The following is a 27,102-nucleotide window of genomic DNA, read 5'->3' as shown; positions in this document are numbered from 1 at the left end:
TATTTGATCCAGTCTACCCTTTACTTCTTTTTGCATTTCTCTTTTATATTTCTCACGAAGAACACATATGGTCATAAAAAAATATTCTTAGCCTTAGCCACATGTTTTATGAGTATGTCTTCCATCTTTTTAAGCAAAACCTTCTTGTATATTTGCAATGTCAGCCTCTATTTGATCCAGACCCTTTACTTCTTTTGCATTTCTCTTTTATATTTCTCAATCTATTTTAGTCGATCATTAATTTCTTTATCCATCTTTTAGTTCATGTAGATGCGAAGTGTTCTTGCTTCTAGCGAGGGCCAAGATTACTATGATCGAAAATTTCTTCTTATTATTTTGGGTTTTCTTAAAATGAATGAATGTTTTAACATATAATTTTAAGAAATGTGTAAAAAAAATCAAACAATGTAAATGAGATGCATGTATGTAAAAGGTATTGATCTTAGAGTAACGGTTCCTAGAACAATTCTTGAAGAACTGACAACGTCTTGATACTATAGGAAAGTGAAAATCAAAGATTATCTAGCTCTATCTCATGGCTACTTAACTCCTATGAGCGGCTAGATGATGCATCGTACTTCGTCAGATTTGGGCACATTTAAAACCTTCAGAGCTTTTCTTCATCTCCTGTGGCAAAGGTTTGTCGACCCAGTTCATTATCTTTTGCTAGTTCCTTCAACATTGAATTTTCTTTAGTCTAACTTATCTCCTCAGTAGGTAAACAACCTTCTAATTCTCGTTACTTTGCATTGTTCACATAAGAATCTTTGAAATTTTATCTAACCTAACGAAGAGAATTGTTGTGGGCATTGTTATTTCAAGAACCTTCTGAATGACCAGCTATTTCAAAGATCAATACCTTTAAATGATATGTCATGTTTATGCAAAATAAATCACAACAAAAACAATTAACAAGGTAAAAAGATATCAAGTTAGTAGAAATGATAATCAAAGTAATGTGAAAAAAAAACTAAATACAACTCATAGATAAGACTACAAATAAAATACACAAAGGAAAGTAAAGTCCTAACTGCATGCCTTCTAATTCTCTTAGGTTATTCACATGGTTCTAGCGGGATAAGATTACTAAATTCTCTACATTAAGTTATATTCTAGAAAAGTTCCCAAACAACCCTTACAAACTACTAAGGATAATAAAGACTTCAATTTTGGCCATTATAGACTTGTGAATCGAATTTAATTTAGGGGATCACACCACTAAATGCGTATCACGAAACTAATACCCGGACATACACTTAGAATACTTTACAGAGGTAATTTATCCAATCAGCACGCGGAAGCCCAATACTCCTGTGAGGTGTGACGTTTCCCCTACATAGATGAAATGGGATGAAGCTCAGGTATAGAGCTTTAATATACGATGCAAAAATCCTACTTATGCTCAATCAAGTGAAAGCATTAACTAGAGGGAAAATATTTTTCGATTTAAAAAAAAACATAATGAATCATAAATTAAATAAATTCAAACTCAACACATTCAAATCTTGAATATAGGGTAATTGACTCGTGACTCGACTCTCAATTTTTGTTTTTGAAAACAAAGCATCAATAGCGGAGTCGCCACCAATTATTTTAAGGTGCGATTGGAACACCAAAAATCTGGTAATTTTAATAAAACATTTTAATTCATTAAATAATACCAAGTTTAGGGTCTAAAAAACAAGAGATCGGGTTCGAGAGTCAGTTACGCATAGGGAAGAATTAACACCTCCACAACGCCTAGAAATTGGCACCTAATCGATTACCCTATATTTTAGAATTTGGAAATTTGGAGTTCAAAGTTTTATTTAATTTAGAAATCACTATGGATGCAAAGTTAAAGAGGACGCTCGTTTATTAAAGACAATAATCTTCACCCCTAGCATGAATGTGGGGATCAATTATTGTTCCCAATAACTAGACATTACCTCAAGATTTAAAAAATGAACGGTTTTTTAAAAGTACGTTGACCTACTTCGGGAATTACCAATAGTCGCTCCCAAAGCATGATTGCGGGAACTCTACCATTAATTCCTTAATAAGTCAACATTGTTTTATGTTTGAAAGAGAAATGCAATCAATCAACATGTTTAAGAACCTAATTATACTAAGTGAGTTTATTAAAGGATTTCCTAACTTAAGGTGTCAATTTATGAAAATTAGAGAACCTAAAGATTAATCCTAAAGTGAGACCTCTAATATTAATCCTAGTTAATTTTAACCAATTATTGAATCGAACAATCGAGATGGTCCCTTGGGCATTTAGGCGAGGGCCAACTCAGGTTACTCCCTAAATTAAAGGACTAGATTGAAATCTAACCTAAAGTGGAAGTTTTAATTAAAGACCTAATTAATTATGTTAAAAGAATGTCTAATTAAAAGTTCAAGGACTAAAGTTTGAAAAGTTGAAGGTTAAGGCTCTAATTATTAACCCTAATTAATTATCCTTTTATTGAATCGAATAATCAAAATGAGCCATCGGGCATCTAAATGCAAAAGCTAAATCGAATTATTCCCTAAATTAGAGTCTAAGTGTGAGAAATATAAATCTAAGGTTTAAATCTTAAAATCTAAGGCTATAATTACTAACTAAACTAAGCAACTTGAGCTAAAAGATTAATCCCAAAAAAATAAAACAAACATGCATTTAAAAAATAAAAAAAACACTAAAACTATACAAAATTGATTTTAAAGATTAACTACTTATATACAAATTACCAAATAAATTTATAACACGAAATTAATATTAGGGTTAGTTTAAAAACAAATTAATTAAGGACTAAACTGAAACACACTAAATAGTTTAGCGACCATATCTTAATGAAGCATACAAATCAACATAGTGACCAAATTAAAACCAATCAAAATTAAGCATAAAATTTTAGAGTTAAAACAGTGACTTGAATGTAAATACGCACTAAAATAAGAGGGACTAAAGCATGATCGTCCCTTTTTTATAAGCCTAAAATGAACTAACAAATGAAATATGAAAATTACAAGATCAGGCCAACAAGATTAAAATAAGATCAAAACAATCACTATAGGTGACCAAAATGCAAAAATGAGGAAGAGTTAGAGGGATCATAATGCAATTATACAAATTATATATCTCAACAAAAATAGAAAGGAAAACCAAACAATCAGGACAGTAGTTTTGAAACTAACATAAAAAAAACCAGGGACTAAAGTGCAAAGACGCGACAGAAGTTGAAGGACTAATGCGCGATTCACCCCTAATATTTTAGTATAAAACACCCTTTTTTTCATTTTTAACCTAATACCCTAAAAAAATAAAACTCTGTCAACTCTATCATTTCCCTCTACTCAACCGAGAATCGAACCCTTGCCAAAACATCACCACCGACTACCATAAGCGATGGCCAGATGAACCTTAACTACCCCAAAACAACCTTCTAAAGTACCATCTAACCTCCTAACACTAAATCTGACGATCGAGAACCTAAAATAACTAAAAAACCCAAAAAAAAAACCCAACCTTCCGACTTCTTTAAACTCTAGTAATCGTCGACGGCTGAGTGGGCCCAAACCACCCTGAAACCTCATGATCTACGACTTAATACCCAGATCTAGGCCAAAAACCAACATGCGAGGTCCTACGTCCTAGAGACCACTAGAACCCCTTGACTATTCTACCCCCTCACCAACGACTTAATCCCGACGAACCGAGCTCCGATGAGATGTTCTCTCCCCTCAGGTAAACTCTTCTACCACTTTTTTATTTTTCGATTCGAATGTAAAACAAAAAAAATTACTAAAGGAAATGGAATAAACCTTGAAATCTTTTCTGGTTTTGTATTGCTTTCTGAAAATGGGGAAGAAGTAGATAGATTTTTACATTTTTCAATGGTGCTTTTATATCTATTTTCTGATATATTTCAAAAGTAGATGATGATAATAATAATAATAATAATAATAATAATAATAAATCTAATTTCTACTTGCTTTGACATTCATCATTTCCCTGTATATGGTTGATTGCATTTTTAATGCCCTGAATTTTTTGGGATTTTGTTGAGATCTTTAATGAGATTTGGTTCCAATCAACTTGAAGACAAAGGCGAGAATCAGATTTGGCAGCGACAACGACTGCTATCAAAGATAGATGGTGGCTAACCCTAAAATTAGTACTAGAGTTAGCCACAAAGGGATAGGGTTATGGGCTTTAGGTTTTTTTTGAGTTTTTAGCTTTAGGCCCAATGAAATTGGTTTGATTTGTAAATGTAAATAATATTTAATAATATTATTTTTTTATTTATAATAATAATAATAATAGTAATGGATCGAGTAAAATATAGTGATTACACAATTCAACTATATTGAAAACAAAACTAAAAAGATCATTCAAATTTTCCAAAAAAAAAACAGAGAAATAGAAAAACAATTATGTTAAAAAAAAAAATCAAAATATAATTAAAACAGTTAGGCTTAACCATGGTTTGTTTCCAATTTCACATTGGAGTGAAGCATATACATACAGTCATTTTCGAAGAAGATAAACATCCATGGAAGCTTGATATTTCTCATAAATTGGTTTGGTTCAATAATTGACATTTTGCTTCTCCTTATCTTAGAAGAAGCATGAGGATTATGAGTAGCTGATATCAAGTTTCCAACTTGCTTGACATTAGATTCGGTTGGGGGGGGGGGAAGCTACTTGTCTAAATCTAATTACAGGCTTTAAGACCCTCGTAGGCTAGTTAAAGGTAAAAACTGCCTAGAACATGATCATTCAAGTCGAGATATCACTCGCAACCGAAGAATAGAGGTTGGTGATGACTCAAGCTACCATATTTGATAGACATTTGTCTTCAAATTATGAACACTAGTTCAGTTTCGACCAAAATATAATCATCATTAAGTTCCCTCATCTACATAATATCATTTCACCTTGGATGTGCAGAGCTCCTAGTTACCCTTTTCGTATCAGCCGGAGAACTACATCCGACAGTGTTTGCATCATCATTTTGGCTTAGCCTCTTTCTCTTGGATCTTAGAGATGATCGACTCTGGGCGGGCCTGGAAGATGGCTGGCTTGGCATGGGATCAGTTTCTTCTTCCTTGTGTTCTATGGGTTCTGCCTTGGTTGGCTGGTACTGCCACTGAGTATCACAACTCGGACAAACTATGACACCCTGCAATTTATCAAGCCAAACCTCTGAACTGACATGAAAAGTAATTATGATTGGAAATGAAGACGAAAATGTGAAGAAAAAAACTCATACTTTCTGAGAAAATATCTTTTTTAGGCAATACTCATGGATTCGAACTGTACAACCTTCTTTTGGGCACAATTTGGCCTGCCAAAGATAAATGGAGTATTAATATGTATATGAAAGCAATCACTACACCATCAAAGCTTCAATATGTCAACCCTATACAAAATATTTCCCATTAAATTTGTTAGGACATTTAAAGGAGAAAAATGCAATTGTGGAAGTAACCAGACTAGGAAACTGAAAAATAACTGATATATTAACCAGGCCAAAAAGGGTATAGGAAGCATCCAAACTACAGACAAGGCGAACAATGAAAAGAACCTTCAATCCAGCTTCATTGCACACTTCACATGAAGGAACACCATTATTATTGAACCAACCACGCAGATCAAGAATGGACCTAACACCAACTCCAATATTATCATCTTCAGTGTAACAAAGCCACTTGTCTTTCACAAGTTGATCAAGAGTTTTTTCCTTCTGGGACATTGTGAAGTTTCTGAATGCAGCAGGAATGCCGAGTGAACCATCCTGTGATTGCAACCCAGAAACGACAATAAAAAAAGCAAGGTTTTTCATGTTTCAATATGAAAAATTGTTAACATAAACCATCGTTCTAACTTATCAAATGGTTCACAGGCCAAGCATAATTTCAGAAAACAAAAGAGTAGCAAATTGAGAGATATCATACTTGTTTGACTCAATAATCAGTTAAACATTCAGCATACACACTATGTGAAATGTCAAAATCTTCAACAACCAACACAGACAGGGGAGAAGCCAAAGGATCCAAACCCACTAGGTTTTTGGTATACTCTTCCTTTTTTTATTAGTTTAGGATGACTACAAGATAGTATATGATCAAAGTCCTTCAACCATTTGGCATTGTACTTCTGTGCATGCATGGTGCTCAAACCTAAAACCTTAAAAAAATAACAACAATTCCTTAACCATTGAGGTAGCTTAGTTTGTGCAAGTTTTTGGTAGAAAAAGGTACAAAACTACTTTGGCTGCGGAGGAAAATTCATAATTGGCCCCTCTTTTACTCCAGCACCCCCAACATAAATTCCTGGCTTTCCATTTAAATATAATCAAACAGTAAAACTCTGGTCAAGCATCAATCAATCATCAATAAATATGAATCCAATCCACACTATATGTGCTCGTGAGATGTATAATATTGCTTAAATGAATCTGCTTTAAGAAAAAATGTAAAGCCATAAAAAATGGCACACATATAAGTTGATATAAAATGGTAAAACCTGGTTCTCCAATTTAATATTGAGAACATCAATATTGCAGATGCAGCCGTCGTGTGTAACATCTTGTGCTATGGCTTCAACCTAGATTGACAACCAAAAACCAAGATTTTCAAGACAATGCATAATAATATAGATCAAACTCATGAATATGCATAAAAGAATTAATACTTTTCAAAGCATAAAGAGAAATCCCGTGTTCGATATAAATTGAAAAAAAGGAGGGGAAACTTGAATTACAATAGCCTTAAAGAAAGCAATTTGTGGGACAGAATATTTGGTTCCAAGCTTCGATTGATCGTCGGAAACATTGTTAACAAGTCCATAATAAACTCGACCATCATATGGATCTCTACATGCCCTTAAATCCAGTTGAACATACGAAAGCTCCCTGTTTATCTTGAGAAGATAATCATTGAATTTTGTTGCATGGGTACCTAAAAGAGGACACAATTTTTTTCCCCTTCGAGATAAGTAACGGGGAGATTTTACTGTTTTTTTTTCCTTTTTGGAAAAAAAGGGGGGAAGAAGAAAGAGAACCTGTGTTTTCGCCGGTGATGGCAGTGAAAATTGAGTGGAACTCCTTCTCCGTAAGAGGGCCGCGTTCTAGCAGCGATTGAATGAGTGTGTGGTGCTTCCAGCTTAGCACCGCCATGATCAGATTGGTGTTCCCGAGGAACGGAATGGGAAATGTAGAGATTTACCAGGAAAACCAAGCGAGTTAGGGTTTAAATGGCGGGAAGGTTTTCAACTTGTGTATTTATATTTGTCTCCTCTCCTAGGCGGTAGGCTCGGCCCGTTGGATAAGTAGAGATTTAAGGCAAAATGGGCTACAGTAGACTAATTATTTAGCCTAATACTGCACTACATATTTTATTTTGAGAATTATTATATATAATAAAATATATTTTTATTAAAACTTATTATTTTAATATAATAAATTTTAATAAAAAATTATATTTTTTAAAATTTATCATGTTGAAGTAATGAATTGAAATAAAAAATATTAATAGGGTACACTCTAACATTTTCGTAGATCTCCCAATTAATATTGAGTTGACTTATTGGGTAAATTTTTTTACCCGTCTAACCTATTGGGTCAATTTTACTGAGTTTTAATGACGAAATGAGTCAATGATATAGTGGTAAGATTTAATGTGGTTTAAGTGATAAAGTGGCAGAATTTTATTAAAAATTGCAATAATTGATCCATAAAATAAATAAATATTAAAACTGCATATAAACTTTCATCAAAATAGGAACATTGTTCTCTCTTAAAGATTTAGATTCGAACAATTATTAATATAAAGTGTGTACATTATTATTATTATTATTATTATTATTATTATTATTATTATTATTATTATTATTATTATTATTATTATTATTATTATTATTATTATTATTATTATTATTATTATTATTATTATTATTATTATTATTACTATTAGTAGTAGTAGTAGGTTATGCATTACTGTTATAGCCTTTGAATAAGAGATTTAAAGTGCGAATTCATGTATCATTATAGATAACACAATTAAAAACCAAAAACGTTCAATTAAAAGTAGGCATGATGATTTGCATTTCTTTCAATTTAAATTTAGAAATTCATGTATCCTTAGAACCCCACACATCTGAAGATCCTATTTTCTATTGGGTGATGACTTCTGTGAAGGCGGTTCTAGAATGTCCACGCTTACCACAACATTCTTTCATATGGCTCTTGCAACCACCACCCAATTCTCTCTTCTCCACACCCGTACAAGTCTCATGCATTGTAATGTCAATGGCAGTGTGAGGTGGGTCACATGCCTTTTGCACCTTTTTGAATACGTTACCATGAGGATGGTTATGAGATGAATGGCAATGGCCGGTTTCACATCCATGTTGGTTTATATGTGATGCAGTTGAAGGCTTACAACATTTTCCTGCAAGTTTGTGTGTTCCCTGTAAAAAGGACCATGCTATTGAAGATCACCAACAAACATGTGCCGACATCATCAAGAACCGCTGCCCACACAAGTGGATGACCAGCAAACGCCAAAGCAAGAATAGCTGCCTTAGTACTGATTGACAAAACTACATTCTGAACCACTTTACTGCGAGCCTTTCTCGCGAGTTGGATAGCTTTCGGTATCTTTCTGATGTCATTCGACATGAGAATCACATGGCCAGTCTGGGCTGAACCCGAGATGCCCATTGAGATACCGATATCAGCTGTAGCATGTGCCGGTGCATTGTTGATGCCATCTCCAACCATTGATGTTGGCCCTTGTTTCTTAAACTCTTTGATTATTCTTTCCTTGTCTTCCGGAAGAAGTTCTGCACGGATCACATCTAGGCCATTCCCCAGCTGCAAGTAAGACAAATTTAAGTGTGATAACTTTTCGTCTTAACCTAAATAGAATATCCACAACAATAGCAGCATTTTTATCTGCACAAAGTTTCCTGTGCCATCATTACTACTTGGATTGTGTGAAAACATTTCTAGCAGTCAGTGGCAGTGGTATATTACATCAAAACATGAAGGCAAAGGGCTTTTATCATGTGTTATTGGAAGTGCACCTGTTCTTGTACGTGCATGGCTGTTGCTTGATTGTCTCCTGTAAGCAAAGCAGTTTTGATCCCCATTGACTTTAGCTCATTTACTGCCTCTGCTGCACCAGTTTTACAAGCATCTGAAAGACTTAAGATTCCAACAGTGTTTGCTCCAGAAAACACATATCCAATGGTCTTGCCTTGCATCATTTTGGCTTGCAGATTTGGAGCTATACACATGATACTCACATTAGAATGTGATAATATTCTGAACCGAGGGTGTCGGTAAAGTTTTCACCTGTCCCATAGGCTCTCTTTGATACTTTTCTGCTCCCAATGTAAATATCTCTTCCATCAATTCTCCCGTAAATACCTTCTCCAAGGAAATTTTGATAATCCTCCACAGTTTCAGGCTTTGGTTCTGTTGCGGAAGACGGCTATCGGATAGAGCAAAATCGCAACTGATAATTTGAGAAAATAAAAATGAAGATAAAAAGAGACACAAAATTTACGTGGAAAACCCCTAAATAATATAGGGTAAAAACCACGAGCAACGGTAGAAGAATTTCACTATGAGAAAATAGGAATTACAACCTCTCTCGATCTACCAAGGAAAAAACAATGATAATTCTCTCTTGATAAAAAGGAGAAAACAACTCTCAAGAAACTCTCTAAATTCTCTCTAGTATTGGAAGAAAGCTAGAATGCTTTGGGATGGTTTTGAAGCTAAATGAACTAGGGTATTTATAGTTAAAACTTAAGGACTAATCTTATAAATACCCTAAAGTTTAGTGACTAAAGTTTATAATTTACCCATTTAATTTTCAAACATTATTGCACCTAATTTTGACATTGTTGCACCTAATTTTGACATTGCAATATTAGGTGCCTAACTTGAACCAATTTTCCAAACTTTGACATTTCAACAATCTCTCACTTGAAGATTTGATTGGAACAATCATATCTTCACACCATTCTTTCTACCTTGTACCATCATGTTGCTTACGTCTCTGACAGGCCACAAGAGGATCGACACCAGGTAAATTTATCAGCATTGATCGCCTTCGTCATGAAATCTTCTATGTTGTCTTTGGTATTGATCTTCTGTATATCTACCGTTCCTTCTTCCACCTTTTCACGAATGAAATGGTATTGAACTCGTATGTGCTTAGTCCTTGAATGAAATGCTGGATTCCTTGCTAGATGCAAGGCGCTTTGACTGTCACAAAACAGAGAGACGTACTCTTGATTGTGCCCAAGCTCCTCCAATAGCATCTTCAACCAAATTGCTTCTTTACTGGCTTGTGTAGCTGCTACATATTCTGCCTCTGTTGTGGACGTAGCCACAACTGACTGCAATTTTGAAACCCAACTTACAGCTCCACCAGCAACTTTGAACACATATCATGTAGTAGATTTGCTTTTATCCAAATCCCCTGCATAGTCAGAATCTACATACCCATTAATTAGTAAGTTTGATCCTCCGTAACATAATGCAACATTTGAGGTCCCTTTGATGTATCTTAGGATCCTCTTTACTGTATTCCAATGCTCTTTTCCTGGATTCGCCATGTATCGACTAACCACTCCCACTGCTTGTGCAATGTCTAGTCTTGTGCATATCATAGCGAACATTAAACTTCCCACTGCTGATGCATACGGTACTCGAGACATCTCCATCCTCTCTTCTTCACTGCTAGGACTCATACTGGAGGATAATTTGAAGTTAATAGGAAGAGGGGTAGAAATTGGCTTACAATCTTGCATGTTGAATCGTGACAAGATTTTCTTCAAGTAATTCTTTTGTGAAAGCCAAATCTTCCTATTACTTCTGTCTCAGTGAATTTGCATCCCTAGAATCTTGTTTGCTGATCCCAAGTCCTTCATTTCAAATTCCCTAGCCAGTTGTGCCTTCAATTCTTCAATATGATCTTTGTTGGGTCCTGCAACCAACATGTCATCTACGTACAACAACAATATAACAAAATCGTTATCACCAGACCTCTTGAAATAAGCACAAGGGTCTGCATTAAGTCTGTTGTATCCAAGGCACATAATAAAGGAATCAAATCTCTTATACCAACACCTCGGCGCCTACTTTAGACCGTACAGAGATTTGTTCAACCTGCAAACCAAGTTCTTCTTTTCGTCTTCTTCAAAACCTTCAGGTTGGAGCATATAAATCTCTTCTTCAAGATTTCCATGAAGAAAAGTTGTTTTAACATCTAGCTGCTCTAGATGTAAGTCCAATGTAGCACACATTGCCAAAACTACTCGAACTTTTATTAGTCGAACCACAGGAGAAAATATTTCATTGAAATCAATACCTTCCTTTTGAGCATATCCTTTTACCACCAGTCTTGCACGATACCTCTCAACTTGATCGTTACCATTTCGCTTGATTTTGAAGACCCATTTGTTACCAATTGGCTTCCTTCCTTGTGGTAGTGGCACAAGGTCCCATGTATTATTTTTATGAAGGGCTTCGATTTCTTCTTGCATCGCCATCATCCATAGTGAAGCATCTGAGCTGTTTATTGCCTCCTGGTATGTTGATGGCTCACCGTCCTCTGTTAAAAGGCAGTATGCAATATTACCTTCTATAACATAATCCGAGTGCCAATTGGGACGTCTTCTCACACGATCTGATTGACGAGTTGTTGGAGCTTCAGAACTCTCTGGTACTTGTTCATCATGTGCTGGTTCTGCTTCAGAAGAATCTCCTTCTTCAAACTCTTTTTCCACATGTATCTGAGTAGTCTCTGACTTTTCAGCGCTATCATCGTCTTCTTTCTTTGTAGTTTTCTTCTACAAAGATAACATCTGCTAATGATCACTTTGCGGGCAGTGGGATCCCACAAGCGATACCCTTTACTCCATCAGCATACCCCAAGAATTTGCATTTCCTGGATTTTGGATCCAGCTTTGAAATTTCTTGGGCGTTGTACATCACGTACACAATACTTCCAAATACATGGAGGTTTGAATAATCAACTGGTTTACCAGTCCACATCTCCATTGGTGTCTTCAGCTCTATTGCAGTTGATGGAGCTCGATTCACCAAATAACAGGCGGTATTGACTGCTTCTGCCCAGAATGATTTTTCTAGGCCTGCGTCCCTCAACATTGCTCTTGTTCTTTCTAACAAGGTTCTGTTCATCCGCTCTGCCACTCCATTTTGTTGAGGAGTGTTCGCCACTGTGAACTGTCTTTTGATGCCTTCTTTCTTGCAAAAGTCATCAAATTCTTTGCTTGTGTATTCTCCTCCATTATCTGTTCTGAAACACTTGATCTTATTTCCAGAATCAAGTTCCACCCGCGCTTTGAAGTTTTTGAAAGTTGAAAACACGTCTGACTTCTTCTTAATAGGGTGCACCCAACATCTCCTGGAGTAGTCATCAATAAATGAGACAAAGTATTTTGCTCCACCTAGGGACGTTACTGGTGCTTGCCATACGTCAGAGTGAACCAATTATAGAACACTTTTGCCTCTAGAATTTGATGTGTTGAATTTCAACCGGTGCTGCTTACTTGTTATGCAATGCTCACACAAAGGAAGTGATACCTTTGTTAAGCCTGGAAGTAGCTTTTGCTCCACAAGGACTTTCATTCCTTGTTCTGACATGTGTCCAAGTTTCTGATGCCATAGCATTGTCGAATCTGAACTACATGAGGCAACAGAGGCTTCTGCTTCTACCAAAGTCTCTCCCTTCAGCATGTACAAGTTTGCAGCTATTTTTTTGCCTTTCAGTACCACAAGCGCTCCACGGAACACTTTCATGATTCCTTTTCGTGTTTCAATCTTGCTTGCATTATTATCCAACAATCCGTAGGATAATAAATTTTTCTTCAGGCCTTTCACGTGCCGCACATCTCGAATAACTTTAATTGTTCCGTCATACATCTTCAATTTGATGGTTCCCACGCCAACGATCTCTAAGGCATGATCATTGCAACTATAAACAGATCCTCCTGAGACAGGTTCATAATGATGGAACCATTCTCTTCTTGAGGTCATGTGATATGTTGCTCCCGAATCAATGAGCCATATATCTGCAAATCGTTTTCTTCCTTCCACGGTGGTTGACGCTTCACAGCATAGAGCATCTCCATCATCTGAAGTGTTTGCGGTATTGCCTTGTGGATTGGAGTTTTTATTTAGACTCCAACAATCCTTCTTCAGATGACCCTTCTTTCCACAGTTGTAACACTTTAAATTCTTTTTGCTCCTCGACTTCGATCTACCATGTTTGTGACTGCTGCTTTGGCCACGTTCTGTTGATCTCCCTCTCATCGTTGTCAATGCTTCTGCTTGTTGCAGATTTACTTGTCTGTCTTCCTTGTTCTTGCGCTTATTTTCTTCTTGTAGAACAGCAACTGCAACGTCATCGAAGACTAGACTGGTGACATTACTATTTGTCAAGTTGATGATGAGTTGATCATACGAATCCGGTAAACTTTGAAGTAGAAGTTCAGCACGTTCTTGTTCTCCTATTTTACAGCTTAAAGATGTAAGCTGAGAAAATAAAGTGTTCAGTGTATTTAAGTGCTCCGTCACTGAAGTAGATTCTGGCATACGGAGAGTGTACAATTTTCTCTTAAGGAAAATTTTATTGTGCAACGATGTGGCCTCGTACAGTTTGGTGAGATGATCTCATATCTCCTTAGCTGTCTTTTTCTCCTCGATGCTTGACAATACTTTATCTCCTAATGCTAGATGAAAGTTTGCCATAGTATTTCCGTCCATTTCGATCCATTTGCTGTCATCTGCAAAATCCATCGGCCTTTCACTGATAGCCGCTAGACACCCGTCTTTCCTCAGGATGGCCTTCATCTTTAATTTCCACAATGAGAAATTTCTCCCATTGAACTTTTCAATATCAAATTTCGTTGCCATAGCTTCTTTTACGGATAGCTCCCACTATTTCACTATTGTGAATAGTTCTTTGGAACCTTCAAAGAATGGGTAATAACTTCTTACTTTCTTATGTTGGAGGATCCACCTTTTGGTGGCAACCACAAAGACAATAAGCAGATATTACACACTCTAATCTAGCTCTGATACCAATTGTTGCGGAAGACGGCTATCGGATAGAGCAAAATCGTAACTGATAATTTGAGAAAATAAAAATGAAGATAAAAGAGACACAAAATTTACGTGAAAAACCCCCTAAATAATATAGGGTAAAAACCACGGGCAACGGTAGAAGAATTTCACTATGAGAAAATAGGAATTACAACCTCTCTCGATCTACCAAGGAAAAAACAATGATAATTCTCTCTTGATAAAAAGGAGAAAACAACTCTCAAGAAACTCTCTAAATTCTCTCTAGTATTGGAAGAAGGCTAGAATGCTTTGGGATGGTTTTGAAGCTAAATGAGCTAGGGTATTTATAGTTGAAACTTAAGGACTAATCTTATAAATACCCTAAAGTTTAGTGACTAAAGTTTATAATTTACCCATTTAATTTTCAAACATTATTGCACCTAATTTTGACATTGTTGCACCTAATTTTGACATTGCAATATTAGGTGCCTAACTTGAACCAATTTTCCAAGCTTTGACATTTCAACAGGTTCAATTGAATGTGATCTCCCGTATTTTATAAGTGCAGCTGCCATTGGATGACTTGACTTACTCTCAATGCTTGAAACCCTTTAAAAATATTGTAACAAATATTAACATCCAGTGAAGTGGGGAGCATGTTAATAGTGCCAGAGCGGACAATATACATTCAAATAAATTTTTTTAATCGAAAGTAACAAACTAATCTCATAAAAAATGTATGAAATCCCTTACCAGTGAAGCATTGTGTTGAGGCTTACATCTCCAGAGAGAGATCAAAAATCGATGACAACAAATTCATCCCTGGTAAGAGTACCGGTTTTGTCAAAAGCTGTGATGTTAATCTTGGAAAGAGTTTCCAAGTAGTCGGGCCCCTTAACCATAAACCCTGATATTACTGCTCTTGTAAGTTCACAAAAGGTGGCAACAAGAGTGGATAGGATAAGCTCACATGGGCATGCTCTCACCAATACAACCAATGCCAAGTGAAACCAGTGGTGAAGGTTATGCACTCGTAATGAAGCTGGAATCACAACAATGCCCGTTGATACCACTCTAATTGTTGCACATAAGATGACTAGTAGTATTATGTTTGCACTTGTTCAAGAAAACCAAAAGCAAACGATTTCAGTGATAGGTCTAGATGAGAATGAAAAAACATGTGGTGTAGAACTGAGCACATTTGTCTATAAATCTTTGGGTGGTAGATTTGCTTTTTTGAGCTCCCTCCACGAGCTCTGCCATTTTAGCCACTACTTGTTGAGCATATTCAGAAAGTTTGGAAGCTTAGGTGCTAGCTCATCATAGTTGATTGTTAGGCTTAACAACCTCGGTTATTCTGCTACTACACATTGTATAAATAACAATGCAGTGCTTTGTAAATAATTTAATGAATAAGATTCAAGGTTCTTGTTGTTCTTCTATCTTTCTTTACTTAGCTTTCTCAACATGGTATCTTTCGTTATTGATCTTGGAGACTTCTTTTCTTCGTTGCTTCTCTGATAGCTGTTAAAGAGCTTTATTTCTTTCTTTCTCTACTGTTTTTCATCCATGGCTGCTGAGGATATTGTGCACAACTTTGATCTTAGAGAATCTTCGAGAAATAGTCGCTCGTTCACAAACAAGAAAATCAACATTGTGCTTGATGAAATAAAATTTATGTTGTGGATACAACAAGTTCTCTTAATAGTGAGGAGTCATCGCTTGGAACGATTACTCACTGGGGAACTTAAACCTCCACCGGCACAGATCTAGTCTGGAGATGGCAGTCTTGAGGTCAATGAAGATTACGAGATCTTTGTGGCACATGACAGTGCTTTAGCTTTATAGTTGCTTTCTACAATTAGTGATCATATACTTCCTCAGTTTGTTGGTACAGAAACAGATGTAGATGTGTGGTCAATTGTTCTCAAATTCTTTGCCAATCGGTCTACAACGATTATAATGAGTCTTCACTGCAAATTAAGGTCGATTAAGAAAGGTGATGAGAGTATGAGGTCATATCTTACTCAGATCAAATAAGTTTGTGATGCATTAGTTGCGTGTGGCAGTGCAATTTCAGATCTTGAACAAATAGCCACTATATTGAATGGCTTGTCGTTTGAATATCAACCATTTATGATAGTTATTACGGCCAGTAAAGAAGCTTTTTCTCTTGATGGGGTAAAATCTGTGCTAGTTGATGCCGAGGCACATCTTAAGAGTTTTCAGCTTCAAAATCATGTGTCGGTGAGTGCAAATATTGTTCATATGCAGAACAACAATCAAGATCATGGTCGTTCTAATTAGTATAATCAACCTTATAGTTCGGGTGGCAGGTCTTGTGCTAGATCAGGAGCTCGTGGTCGTGGAAGTTCTAGACTTCAATGACAGTTATGAGGTAAGACTGGTCATTCGGTAGATAGATACTGGCATCATTTTGATCAGAATTTTCCAAGATTGTTGGCACACAAAGATGAATCTACTGCTATGTATGTTAATTCATGTGAGGTGGCCAATGGTTGTCTCTCATGCAACAACAACAATACTCATGCTCAGGTTCATGTGGTCTCACCAACTTCAGATAAGTGGGTTGTAGACTCAGGAGCCACACATCATGTCACTTCTGAGGCTTCTAAGGTGGTTGATGGCTCGAACTATACTGGTCTATGTAAGCTGGTTGTGGGCAATGGTCATGTTTTAGACATTTACAAAAATGGATATGTCATACTCAATACTAAGAGTCGAGCTTTGTTTCTTCATATTTACTTCATGTTCCATCTGTGACTAAAAACCTTCTTTCTGTCTCAAAGTTTTCTAGAGACAATGATGTCTACTTTAAGTTTTATTCAAAGAGGTGTCTGGTTAAAGATGAAGGGACTGGTGTTGTTCTAATGCAAGGACAAGAGAATGGTGGATTATATCAATTTGATGCCACAGTAGATGATCAACATAATGGTGCATATGATTGTTTAGAAGTAAATGTAGTTAATAAATTTTCAGCTCATATAAAAGATGCTTATGTCTTGTGGCACATGACACTTGGGCATCCTGCTCATGCTTCACTTGTAAAGGCTTGTAAGAACATTGGCATTATTTTTCCTACTGATGCAAATTCAGTTGATGGTGATATGTGTGTTACATCACTACAGCAAAACTGTTCTGTAGCGGCGTTTTTAGCGCGTTTGTTGATAAAATGCCACAAAAGTATTACATATAGCAGCGTTTTCAATCCAAACGCCACAAATTGAGACTTTAGCGGCGTTTTTTGTAAAAACGCTGCAATAGAGTATAAATATAGCGGCGTTTTTGTTAAAAACGCCGCCATAGGATGGTATATAGTGGCGTTTTTTCAATAAACGCCGTAATTAATAATAGTTTTTGCGTCGTTTTTAGACAAACGCCACAGAAAGGTTAAACAATAGCGGCGTTTATAGTAAAAACGCCGCAATATAGTAGACATGTAGCGGTGTTTTAGCAGCAATATATTTAACATTTAGCGGCGTTTATACAAAAAATGCCGTAATAGAGTGGTAAATTAGCGGCGTTTTTGTATAAACGCCATAAAAAACATGTGATATAGTGGCGTTTGTTAAAAACGCCGCAAAATGTTAAATATATTGTCCTCTCTTTTCTCTCACCCAAACCCTAAAATCATTTCAACTCTTCTTCCCTCATAGTTTCTTCTCTGGTACAACAACGACCCTTACACGATTCCAAGCGACGTCGTCTTTTGTCTATCCGACGACCAAATCGGCCCTCTCACCGACGAACTATAACACAATTCCACGATTTTATCCCTCTTATCACTAATGATCTTTTTCAATTTTGTTTCGGTTGGTAATCTGAAAATGGGGAAAACCCAGAAAGCTAACAGCTAACATATTTTAGAAAAAAAGAACAGGTCTTGCCTTGAGTAAGAGAAATTATCGTCGGAATGTCTACGTGGCGTCTTTGCTCTGTCGATGGATCAAATTATCGCTGGGAGGCTATCGGTCCGGTTTCGCCGTCGAAACTCGATGATGACTCGACAGGAACTCATATTGCTCCATACCCTTCCATGGCCGATCTCCTACTTGAAGGTAAAATTCTATGAATCTTTATGCCGCTATATTTCCCTTTTTGTACGGTCACTCAAATTTCATAGATCGTACGTATGTAGGATCTTCGAAGCTTATTGAGAATGATGATAGAGAAATGGATAAATACCCTATGTTTAGAAACGAATTTGGTAACTCTGTGGCGTTGAAAGAATCTTCAATTGCAAAAGCAGTATCGATCTCAATGAAGACGATATTGCCTCTACTGTTACTCCAAGTAAACGTTTATATCATCTGTTTAAATATATTTTAATGTTTGATTCAATTCCCAAGCACCTCCAATCAAGTTTTATACTGTAGGTGGAGGGTCGTTATCTGTTTCAAGTGAAGCACTGAAGCGCGCAAGGAGTCTTCTTGGTGAACCGGAGGTAGGAGATTTATTTGGTGAAATGGATGAAGAGTTTCTCCATATAGAATTTACACGGAGGAAAAACTTAACGATGCGTCGTCAAACAAGGAAAACAGTTTTCCTACGTCCTTTCCCCACGAAGGAGCAATGAAGACTAAATTGTACTGAACAATATGGTGAAGACTGTTTATGCATAAGTACTTTAATATTTCTAAATTATAATGTATGTTGAAGACTGTTTATGCATAAGTACTTTAATGTTTCTAAATTATAATGTATGGTGAAGACTGTTTATGCATAAGTACTTTAATGTTTCTAAATTATAATGTATTTTGTTGTTAAGTAGTTTTATGCATAAGTACTTCTGTCTTAATTAAAATGTATGGTTGTAACTTTAGGTTATGTATAGAAGAAATGAAATATTTAAAATATGATAATCTTATATAAATAAAGGTATTTAGCGGCGTTTGTATCCAAAAACGCCGCTATATATTACACATTTTGCGGTGTTTTTAGATATAAACGCCGCTAATGAGTAGTATAATAGCGGCGGTTTTTTACAAACGCCGCAATAGGTGTATTATATAGTCGCGTTCTTATAACAAACACCGCAAAATATTTGTATTTTATTGGCGTTTTTAAATAAAAATGCCGCAAAAATTGTTTATTAATGGCGTTTATAACAATCGCCGCAATAGGTGTACTATATAGAGGTGTTTTTTACCAAACGCCGTAATATATTTGAATTGTTACGGCGTTTCTAGACACAAACACCGCAATATATATGGACATTAGCTGCGTTTATTAAAAAAAACGCCCCAATAGAGTATAACTCTAGCTGCGTTTGTATTACAAACGCCGCAATTGTTACTTAAATCCTGCGCGAGCATTTCCCCCTTCAAATCTCATTCTAAACCTAATTTCATCGGAAAAAAAATGCTCCCCGTTTCCATTCGAATCCGTCACCACCTACATCGTCGCTGGTAGTCTGTTCATCGACCCTTGTTTTCCCTCTTCCTTTCTCGACTTCGTTTCCCCTTTTAGAGATTTTTCTTCTTCTAGGAAAACGGCTCGCGTTGCTCGTAGGCAAAAGCGTGAGGCGGTTGCTGTTAAAGATGTATTTTTTTTGTCCGTTAGTTTCAGCAACGATGGGCTTGTTTCAGAACACAAGGAATTTCAGCTACAAAATGAAGTGAAGAACAACAACAACGGGGTGGGGTCTGAAGCCAAACGGAATGTTAGGTTAACGCGACGTAGCGCAGTCAATACTACAAAGCATTTGTGGGCTGGAGCCATTGCGGCCATGGTTTCCAGGTAACCATAACGAATTTCGTTCGTAATTTAGCTACGCGTCTTTTCATATTTGCCTAGATTTCCCATGCATTTCTAATTATTGTTTGAAATATCATAGAACGTTTGTTGCTCCGTTAGAGAGATTAAAGCTGGAATATATAGTGCGTGGTGAACAAAGCAATATATTTGAGCTTGTTAAGAAGATTGCTTTGACGCAAGGATTGTTTGGATTTTGGAAAGGGAACTTTATTAATGTTCTTCGCACGGCTCCATTCAAAGCTGTGAATTTTTATGCTTACGATACGTATAGGAAGCAATTGCTTAGACTGTCTGGAAATGAGGAGACCACAAATTCTGAGAGATTCATTGCTGGTGCTACAGCCGGCATCACTGCTACTGTTCTCTTCTTACCGCTTGATACTGTATGTTGAAACCTAATATTTTGTTCTTGACATTGTTCTATCTTCAATTTATTCTTAGTCGTGTAGCCATGTTCAGTTCTTGCCTGTATGCACTTCTATATTTTAAATTATGGGCAACTGTTATAAATAGCACATGGGCAGCTGCTAATCCTTTGTTTTATTGGAGGCTTAACAAAGTTGTAAGAGACCAATTTTAATGTTCTCTTCTAGTCTTAAGTCTTGAGAGTACAGTTTCTGGACCTAAAGATCAAGATAATTTCCGCTATTGTAATAGCACTGTCATGTCTAACATTATATTTTCTAACCAACCAAGGTTAAGGATAGTGGCTCCAGGGACTTCGTACTTTGTTAATTATTATAATTCTATATGGTAGCAAAGTGTTATTTGATATTTCTACAGAATAACAAAGTTTGATTCTAGCTGGAGAGTTTTTAACGCTTAAAGATATATTAAAAATGTGTGACATGTACTCAAACTAGATTGAAATATGATATATTCACCAATTGAGGATTGCTATTTAGACATGTCATTGCTTTCGTCACTGTGACTAGCTATACTCAGGAGGTCAATTTTGCTGACTATGAATAGTTTCATTTTGTTCATGTCCTTCTGTAGATTTACTATTACCTTGAAATAAAATATTAAAACATAGATCGTACAATATATTCATTGTCAAATAATTAAAAGTCTATGAACAAATCCTACAGTATATTCATCCTAAATTTAATTTTTTAAAAAATAACAGCCTATTCCTGCATGTCAAAACCGTAGATCGTATATGAATCTATAGGTGTTTGTTTATTATAGATATCATGCCGAGGAGAAAAATAACTGATTTGCGGGTTGTTCGAGCTTCTGAAAACCATGACCAAATAAATAACTAGGAATCGAATGCACCTGAGTCTTCCGAAGTTCCTGAAACTGTTGAAGGAGAAGTAGAAATTCAAAGTAATCTTCGAAACATTATTTACTACTTTGTTTATTTTCAAAACTGGCATTTAATAATTTATTATATAGTTGAAAATGCTGGAACGCGCAAGACTCGAGGACGTACAACTTTAAAGGAATTATACCAACTTCCTCCTGGACATCGTGTCAAAGTTTTAAGAAATGATGTCGGTCAACCTATTGGCCCAGAATCACGTCTTCTAGCAGGTTACTTAGGCATAGTTGGACGTAATGCGAATATGTTACCGATCAATTACGATTCATGGCGCGAAATGTCTAATAGTAACAAAAATCAAGCGTTGGATTTTGTTAAGGTAATAATGTCATTATAATAGATACTCTATAGAAATTCAATACTAATTTATACTTACGGTGCACACTTATTTGCTGTATAGGAGAAATTTTCTTTAGAGGTCTCTGACGATTATGTGAAGCAAGCGTTAGGGAAGAGATGGAGGGACCACAAGAGCTCCTTAAAGAATAAATACTTCAAGAATGATCTTAGCCTTGAAGAGAAGTTGCAAACAGTCCCACCAGGAATGCTCAGGTATCAATGGGAAGATGCAGTCAGATTTTAGAGTTCAAAAAAAGGACAGGTATGATGTGTTTTTCAGAAATAAGTGTAAATCATCATTAAAAGTGATTGTTTGACATTGTAGGACCGAGAGCATGTTGGTGTTGCTAGCAGGCAACAACAAAAGTTTACGCACACGGCTGGATCGAAGAGCTTTGCTTGTATAGCTCATGAGGAGGTATTATAGATTATTGAAATAGTTTTTTTGTATTCCATGTACATACTAACTCATAGTAATTACATTATGGTACATTGTAGGAAAATACATCCGGTTCTAAAGTTGGTCGAATCCAACTCTTCGACATGACACATACGAAGAAGGATGGCACTCCTTGACTACTGACGCTGCAGAAATTATGGTACTTTTATTGGGTAGATGTTTTAAATTTACCTGACTTTATTTATATTTGTACCATGATATTTTTTATTTTAATTAATTATTCACTTTATTATTAGGAAAAATTGAGGGAGAAAATGGCAGAGTATCATGCTACTGCTTCGAGTCAAAGTATTGTTAATGATGATGACATTGAAAACCAAGCTATTAATGCTGTTTTGGGTCCTGAAAGATATGGTCGGGTGCGCTGTCAAGGATCATTCGTTACTCCCACCAAATATTTTGGATCCAGTTCATCACAGTACATGTCATCACAGTCTCGATCTTCCCAATTAGAAGTTGGTCGTTTAAAAGAAAAGTTGGCTGAGATGGATCAACAAATGGCTAACTTGAAAGCGGAAAATGAAGCAAGAGAAGCAGAGAGAGCAGCAGCGGAAGTAGTTAGAGCAGCAGCGAAAGCAGAGAGAGAAGCAGTGGCATCACAGAGAGAGGCAGTGGCAGAACAGAGAGAAGTAATATATCAGCAGAGATGTAAAGAATTTGAAAAACGACTCAATGATATGATGCTGATGATACAAAAAACACAACCTCAGAATCCACCATCGTAGCCTCATTTATGTTATGAGCATTATGTTAATGTTACTGAACCGTGTTTAACTTAACTTATATTACGTTAATGAAAACTTTTATTTATTATATTGGATTTGATGTTATTGCTGTTTTGTTTGTTGGATAATGGAACAGGTTGAAAAAACAAATTTGGGGTATTAAGCATAATTTTTAGAACTGTTAAATTCTGTGTTATTTAGCGGCATTTGTAACAAAAAATGTTGCAATATACCATACATTTAGCGGTGTTTATGATAAAAACGCCACGAAATCTCAAGACATATTCTGCGGCGTTTGTAGGAAAAACGCCGGTAAAAATAAACATTTACTGCGGCGTTTGTGAAGAAAACGCCGCTAAACATCAACGCCTATTGCGGCGTTTGTCTGCCAAATGCCGTTAAATATCAACACCTATTGCGGTGTTTTTTTGCAAAACGCCGCTAAATATCAATACCTTTTGCGGTATGTTGTCACCTATTGCGGTGTTTTTTTGTTGAAAAACGCCGTAAACTTTAGCGGCACTATTTTTAGCGGCGTTTGTCTTTACGCCACAGTTGTTTTTAACGGCGCTTAATAATGCCACTATAAGTAAAAAATGCCGCAACAAGCCACTTTTGCTGTAGTGCATGTAAAATGGGAAAAAGTCATAAGATTCCTTTTAATGAATCCTCTATAATTTATACCAATCCCTTCCAGCTTGTTTTTTCATACTTATGGGGACCTTCTTATATTGCTTCAAACAATTTTTATTATTATGTCTCTTTTGTTTATGCTTACACGAGGTATTGTTCGGTATATTTGTTGAAAAAAAGGATCATGCCTTACAAGCTTATCAATCATTTCATGAAATGGTCAAGACTCAGTTTAGTGTTGTGATTAAAGAAGTACAATCAGACTGGGGGTGAGTATCGTTCTATATCTCCTTTATTGACAAAGCTAGGTGTTCATCATCGATTGTCTTGCCCACATACCTCATAATAGAACAGAGTAGTTGAGAGGAAACATCGCCATATCATTGAATCAACCCTTGTTTTAATGGCTCAAACATCCTTACCATTTAGGTTTTGGTCTTATACAGTGAACACTGTAGTTCATCTAATCAATCGTCTTCCCACACGTGTTTTGCAAGGAAAATCACCTTTTGAGGTGTTGTATAATAAATTACCAAACTATGAGTTTTTGAAAGTATTCACGTGTAGGTGTTTTCCTTATCTTCGCCCTTATCAAAGTCATAAACTCAGTTATCGTTCACAACTGTATACCTTTCTTGGGTATAGCTCACAGCACAAGGGATATCAGTGCATGGCTTCTGATGGGAGAATTTACATATCGAGGCATGTTATTTTTTATGAACAGTTTTTTCCTTTTGCAGGTAAACAAGATGTTGTTATTAAAAATGGTGGAGAAAACACTACAAAGTCATCCATGCAGCTGCTTGTGGTTGATGGTGCCGAAAATTTTGCATGAGAATGGGTGATTTACACGAAAATCAATAAGGATCAACCACTTTGCATATGGAATCTACCAAGATGTCTCAAAATAGGGAACAAAAAAATTCTAGTACTAGTCCCCTTATGAGTTCAGCTAGGGGGAGTATGGAGCACTCGAATTCGGTTGAGGAAAACACTTCAAATCAGTTACCTAATAGTGTTGGTTTGACTCAAAGTGAGTCACAAGGTGTGATACATAATGGTTGTGATAAAGTACAGTCAGTGGTTTCTCCTATTACTGGACATCCCATGATGACCAGAAGCAAATGTAAAATATTCAAACCAAAAATTTATTCCATGATTCATGCAGAAGCTGAAAAGGAGCCATGCTCGATATATGAGGCACTACAGTCTCCTCAGTGGAAGGCAACAGTTAATGAGAAGTATGAAGCCTTAGAAAGAAACAACACATGGTCACTGGTCAACTTACCTACGGGGCGATCAGTAGTGGGTTGCAAGTGGATCTTTTGAATATAAAGGAATGCTGATGGGTCTGTGCAGAGGTATAAGGCCAGGTTGGTGGCCAAGGGATTTACTCAAGTTCTTGGACAGGATTTTCAAGAGACTTTTAGCCCAGTAGTCAAATCCTCCACTATTAATGTCATGCTAGCACTTGTTGTTCAGAACAAATGGGAACTGAGGCAAGTGGATGTGAACAATGCGTTTTTAAATGGTGATCTTCATGAGGATGTGTTCATGCAGCAACCTCAGGGTTTTGAGAAGGAAGCACCAGATAGGTCTCGATTGGTCTGCAAGTTACAAAAGGCGTTGTATGGGCTTAGACAAGGCCCACGAAACTGGTTTGCTAAGTTGAGAAGTTATGTGATTAGCATTGGTTTCAAGAGTACACATGCTGACAACTCACTCTTCGTTAAGCAAAAAGGACGAGTACTGTATATTCTGGTTTATGTCGATGACATAATCATTACTAGTTGCTCGAATGATGAGATTGATAAAGTAGTTGATTTTCTAAGAAAGAAGTTTTTCTTAAAAGATCTTGGTCAGTTGAATTTTTTTCTTGGTATTGAGGTTAAGCATACAGGTAATGCTATTTTTCTTAGCCAAAAGAAATACATCATGGAGCTGTTAACTAAGGCACGAATGGATGCAGCTGGCTCAACGCATACACCAATTATATCTTCCCTTAAGCTCTTCAAAGAGTCAGGTGATGAGTTGAATGATGCAAAAGAGTATCGAAGCCTGGTGGGATCACTTTTGTATGCTTGTCATACGAGGCAAGATATTGAATTTAGTGTAAACAAGCAGGCTCAATTTATGCATGCACCCCGAGAACAACATTTTGTTACTGCAAAACGGGTTCTACGTTATCTTCGAGGGACTCTTGACTATGGGTTGGTGTTTTCCCTGAGTAATGAGTCGTTTCAACTCATAGCATTTGCAGTTGTTGATTGGGGCTAGTGTAGATGATAGACGTTCAATATCTGGGTGTTGTGTGTATCTAGGAGGTAATTTGGTTATGTGGAGTTCAAGAAAACAGAAGACTGTGTCCAGGTCTACTACTGAAGCTGAGTATCGAAGCTTAGCAGATGTTACATCATATGTAATATGGTTGGATGCATTGATAGTAGATATGGGAACTCGAGTGCAACCTTCACCAGTCATTTGGTGTGATAACTCAAGTAAAATTGCAATGAGCGAAAATCCCGTGTACCATTCAAAGACTAAGCACATTGAACTTGATGTTCATTTCTTTAGGGAAAAAGTAGCAACAGGGAAGTTGAAGGTTAATTATGTACCCACTAAACATCAGGTGGCAGATGGATTAACTAAAGCGTTAATAAAAGATCACTTTGTTGTTTTTCTACAGAAGCTAGGAGTGTTATCATTTGAAGAGTTGAAGCAGCAAGGAGGATGTTGAGCATATTCTGGAAGTCTGGAAGTCTGGAAGCTTAGGTGCCATATCAGCATAGTTGGTTATTAGGCTTAACAACCTCGGTTATTATGTTACTACAAATTGTATAAATAACAATACAGTGCTTTGTAAATAATTCAATGAATAAGATTCAAGGTTCTTGTTGTTCTTCTATCTTCTTTGCTTTCTCAACACGCAGTCTTCAGCTACGGCAGTGGTTTTGATGCTAATGTAACCATTTAGATTGATGGTGTCAGCCCAGACAGTTGAACCCTTTTGTTTGGGGACAGAAAGTGGTTCACCAGGGTTTTCTCATCCACTTCACACTCCCCATCCACCACGGTTCCATCAATGGATATAACCTCACCAGCTTTAACTGCCACGACAGTGTTCAGTTTGACTTCACCCGCGTCCACTTCTTCTCCACTCTCTGCTATCACCGCTTTTTAAGGACTAATGCTCATCAATGACCATCTAACTGCAGCAGCCTGACATAATTATGGCTTAAAGGTGAGAGAGGGTGCCCATTCAAGGGGTACATAATGAGTGAATATGTAGCAAACCTTATGGCTTGCTTTTGACTCAAGCCATTCTGCGGTGGTGAAGAGGAACACCATAGTGGCGGCTTCAATTTAGTCTTTCATTACAAGGCTCCCTATCATTGCAACAAACAAATTACAGATACTGTTTAAGTATCAAGCTAAGATGACTATTAAATGAAAAAGGAACATCACTTTTTCAGTTAATAAAAGCATGCCAAGGATAATGTCGGATCTAGAAATATTTTTTAAGGTAAGCACATATGTATTACACTACAAAAAAAATTCAAATTACCGACAGAAAAATTCCGACATATTTAAAATCTGTCACAATTAACCGATGAAAATAAATTATTGCGTCACAAAGTTGTGACCTGATTGTAGTTTTGACCGAATTGTTTTTTCGTTCAGAAAGTTTGTTCATTTCAATAAAAAATATCAATTTAATTTATAGCAGAACAATGATTCCGTCGGAAATTTTGTTCACTT

The 27,102-nt window shown here is 36.4% G+C and overlaps 1 protein-coding gene and 1 pseudogene across 1 annotated transcript; both read right to left on the bottom strand.

The window, feature by feature from the left end:
• Nucleotides 1-4,610: 4,610 nt before the first annotated feature.
• LOC120119411 (non-structural maintenance of chromosomes element 1 homolog) lies at nucleotides 4,611-7,208 on the bottom strand. Its single transcript, XM_039139226.1, has 6 exons — nucleotides 7,037-7,208; nucleotides 6,737-6,933; nucleotides 6,486-6,580; nucleotides 5,559-5,784; nucleotides 5,244-5,318; nucleotides 4,611-5,153 (listed from the first exon to the last, which is right to left on the bottom strand). Exons 1-6 carry the CDS (start codon nucleotides 7,149-7,151, stop codon nucleotides 4,905-4,907), a joined length of 957 nt encoding a protein of 318 aa, XP_038995157.1. The 5' UTR covers nucleotides 7,152-7,208; the 3' UTR covers nucleotides 4,611-4,904.
• A 1,188-nt stretch (nucleotides 7,209-8,396) lies between these two features.
• Nucleotides 8,397-27,102, bottom strand: part of LOC120119404 — a 40,431-nt pseudogene continuing 21,725 nt past the window's right edge.

Source organism: Hibiscus syriacus, unplaced genomic scaffold (genome assembly GCF_006381635.1).
Source record: "Hibiscus syriacus cultivar Baekdansim isolate YM2019G1 unplaced genomic scaffold, ASM638163v2 tig00000991_pilon, whole genome shotgun sequence".
NCBI lineage: Eukaryota > Viridiplantae > Streptophyta > Magnoliopsida > Malvales > Malvaceae > Hibiscus > Hibiscus syriacus.
This window is presented reverse-complemented; position numbering and strand designations above follow the sequence as displayed.

Coding starts and splice junctions, on each gene's coding strand:
- LOC120119411 (XM_039139226.1), bottom strand. CDS start 7,151: ATGGCGGTGCTAAGCTGGAAGCACCACACACTCATTCAATCGCTGCTA. Junction 5,785..6,485: donor AACCAGGTTTTACCATTTTA/TATCAACTTATA, acceptor TATTGTCGTTTC/TGGGTTGCAATCACAGGATG. Junction 5,319..5,558: donor GCAATGAAGCTGGATTGAAG/GTTCTTTTCATT, acceptor TATCTTTGGCAG/GCCAAATTGTGCCCAAAAGA.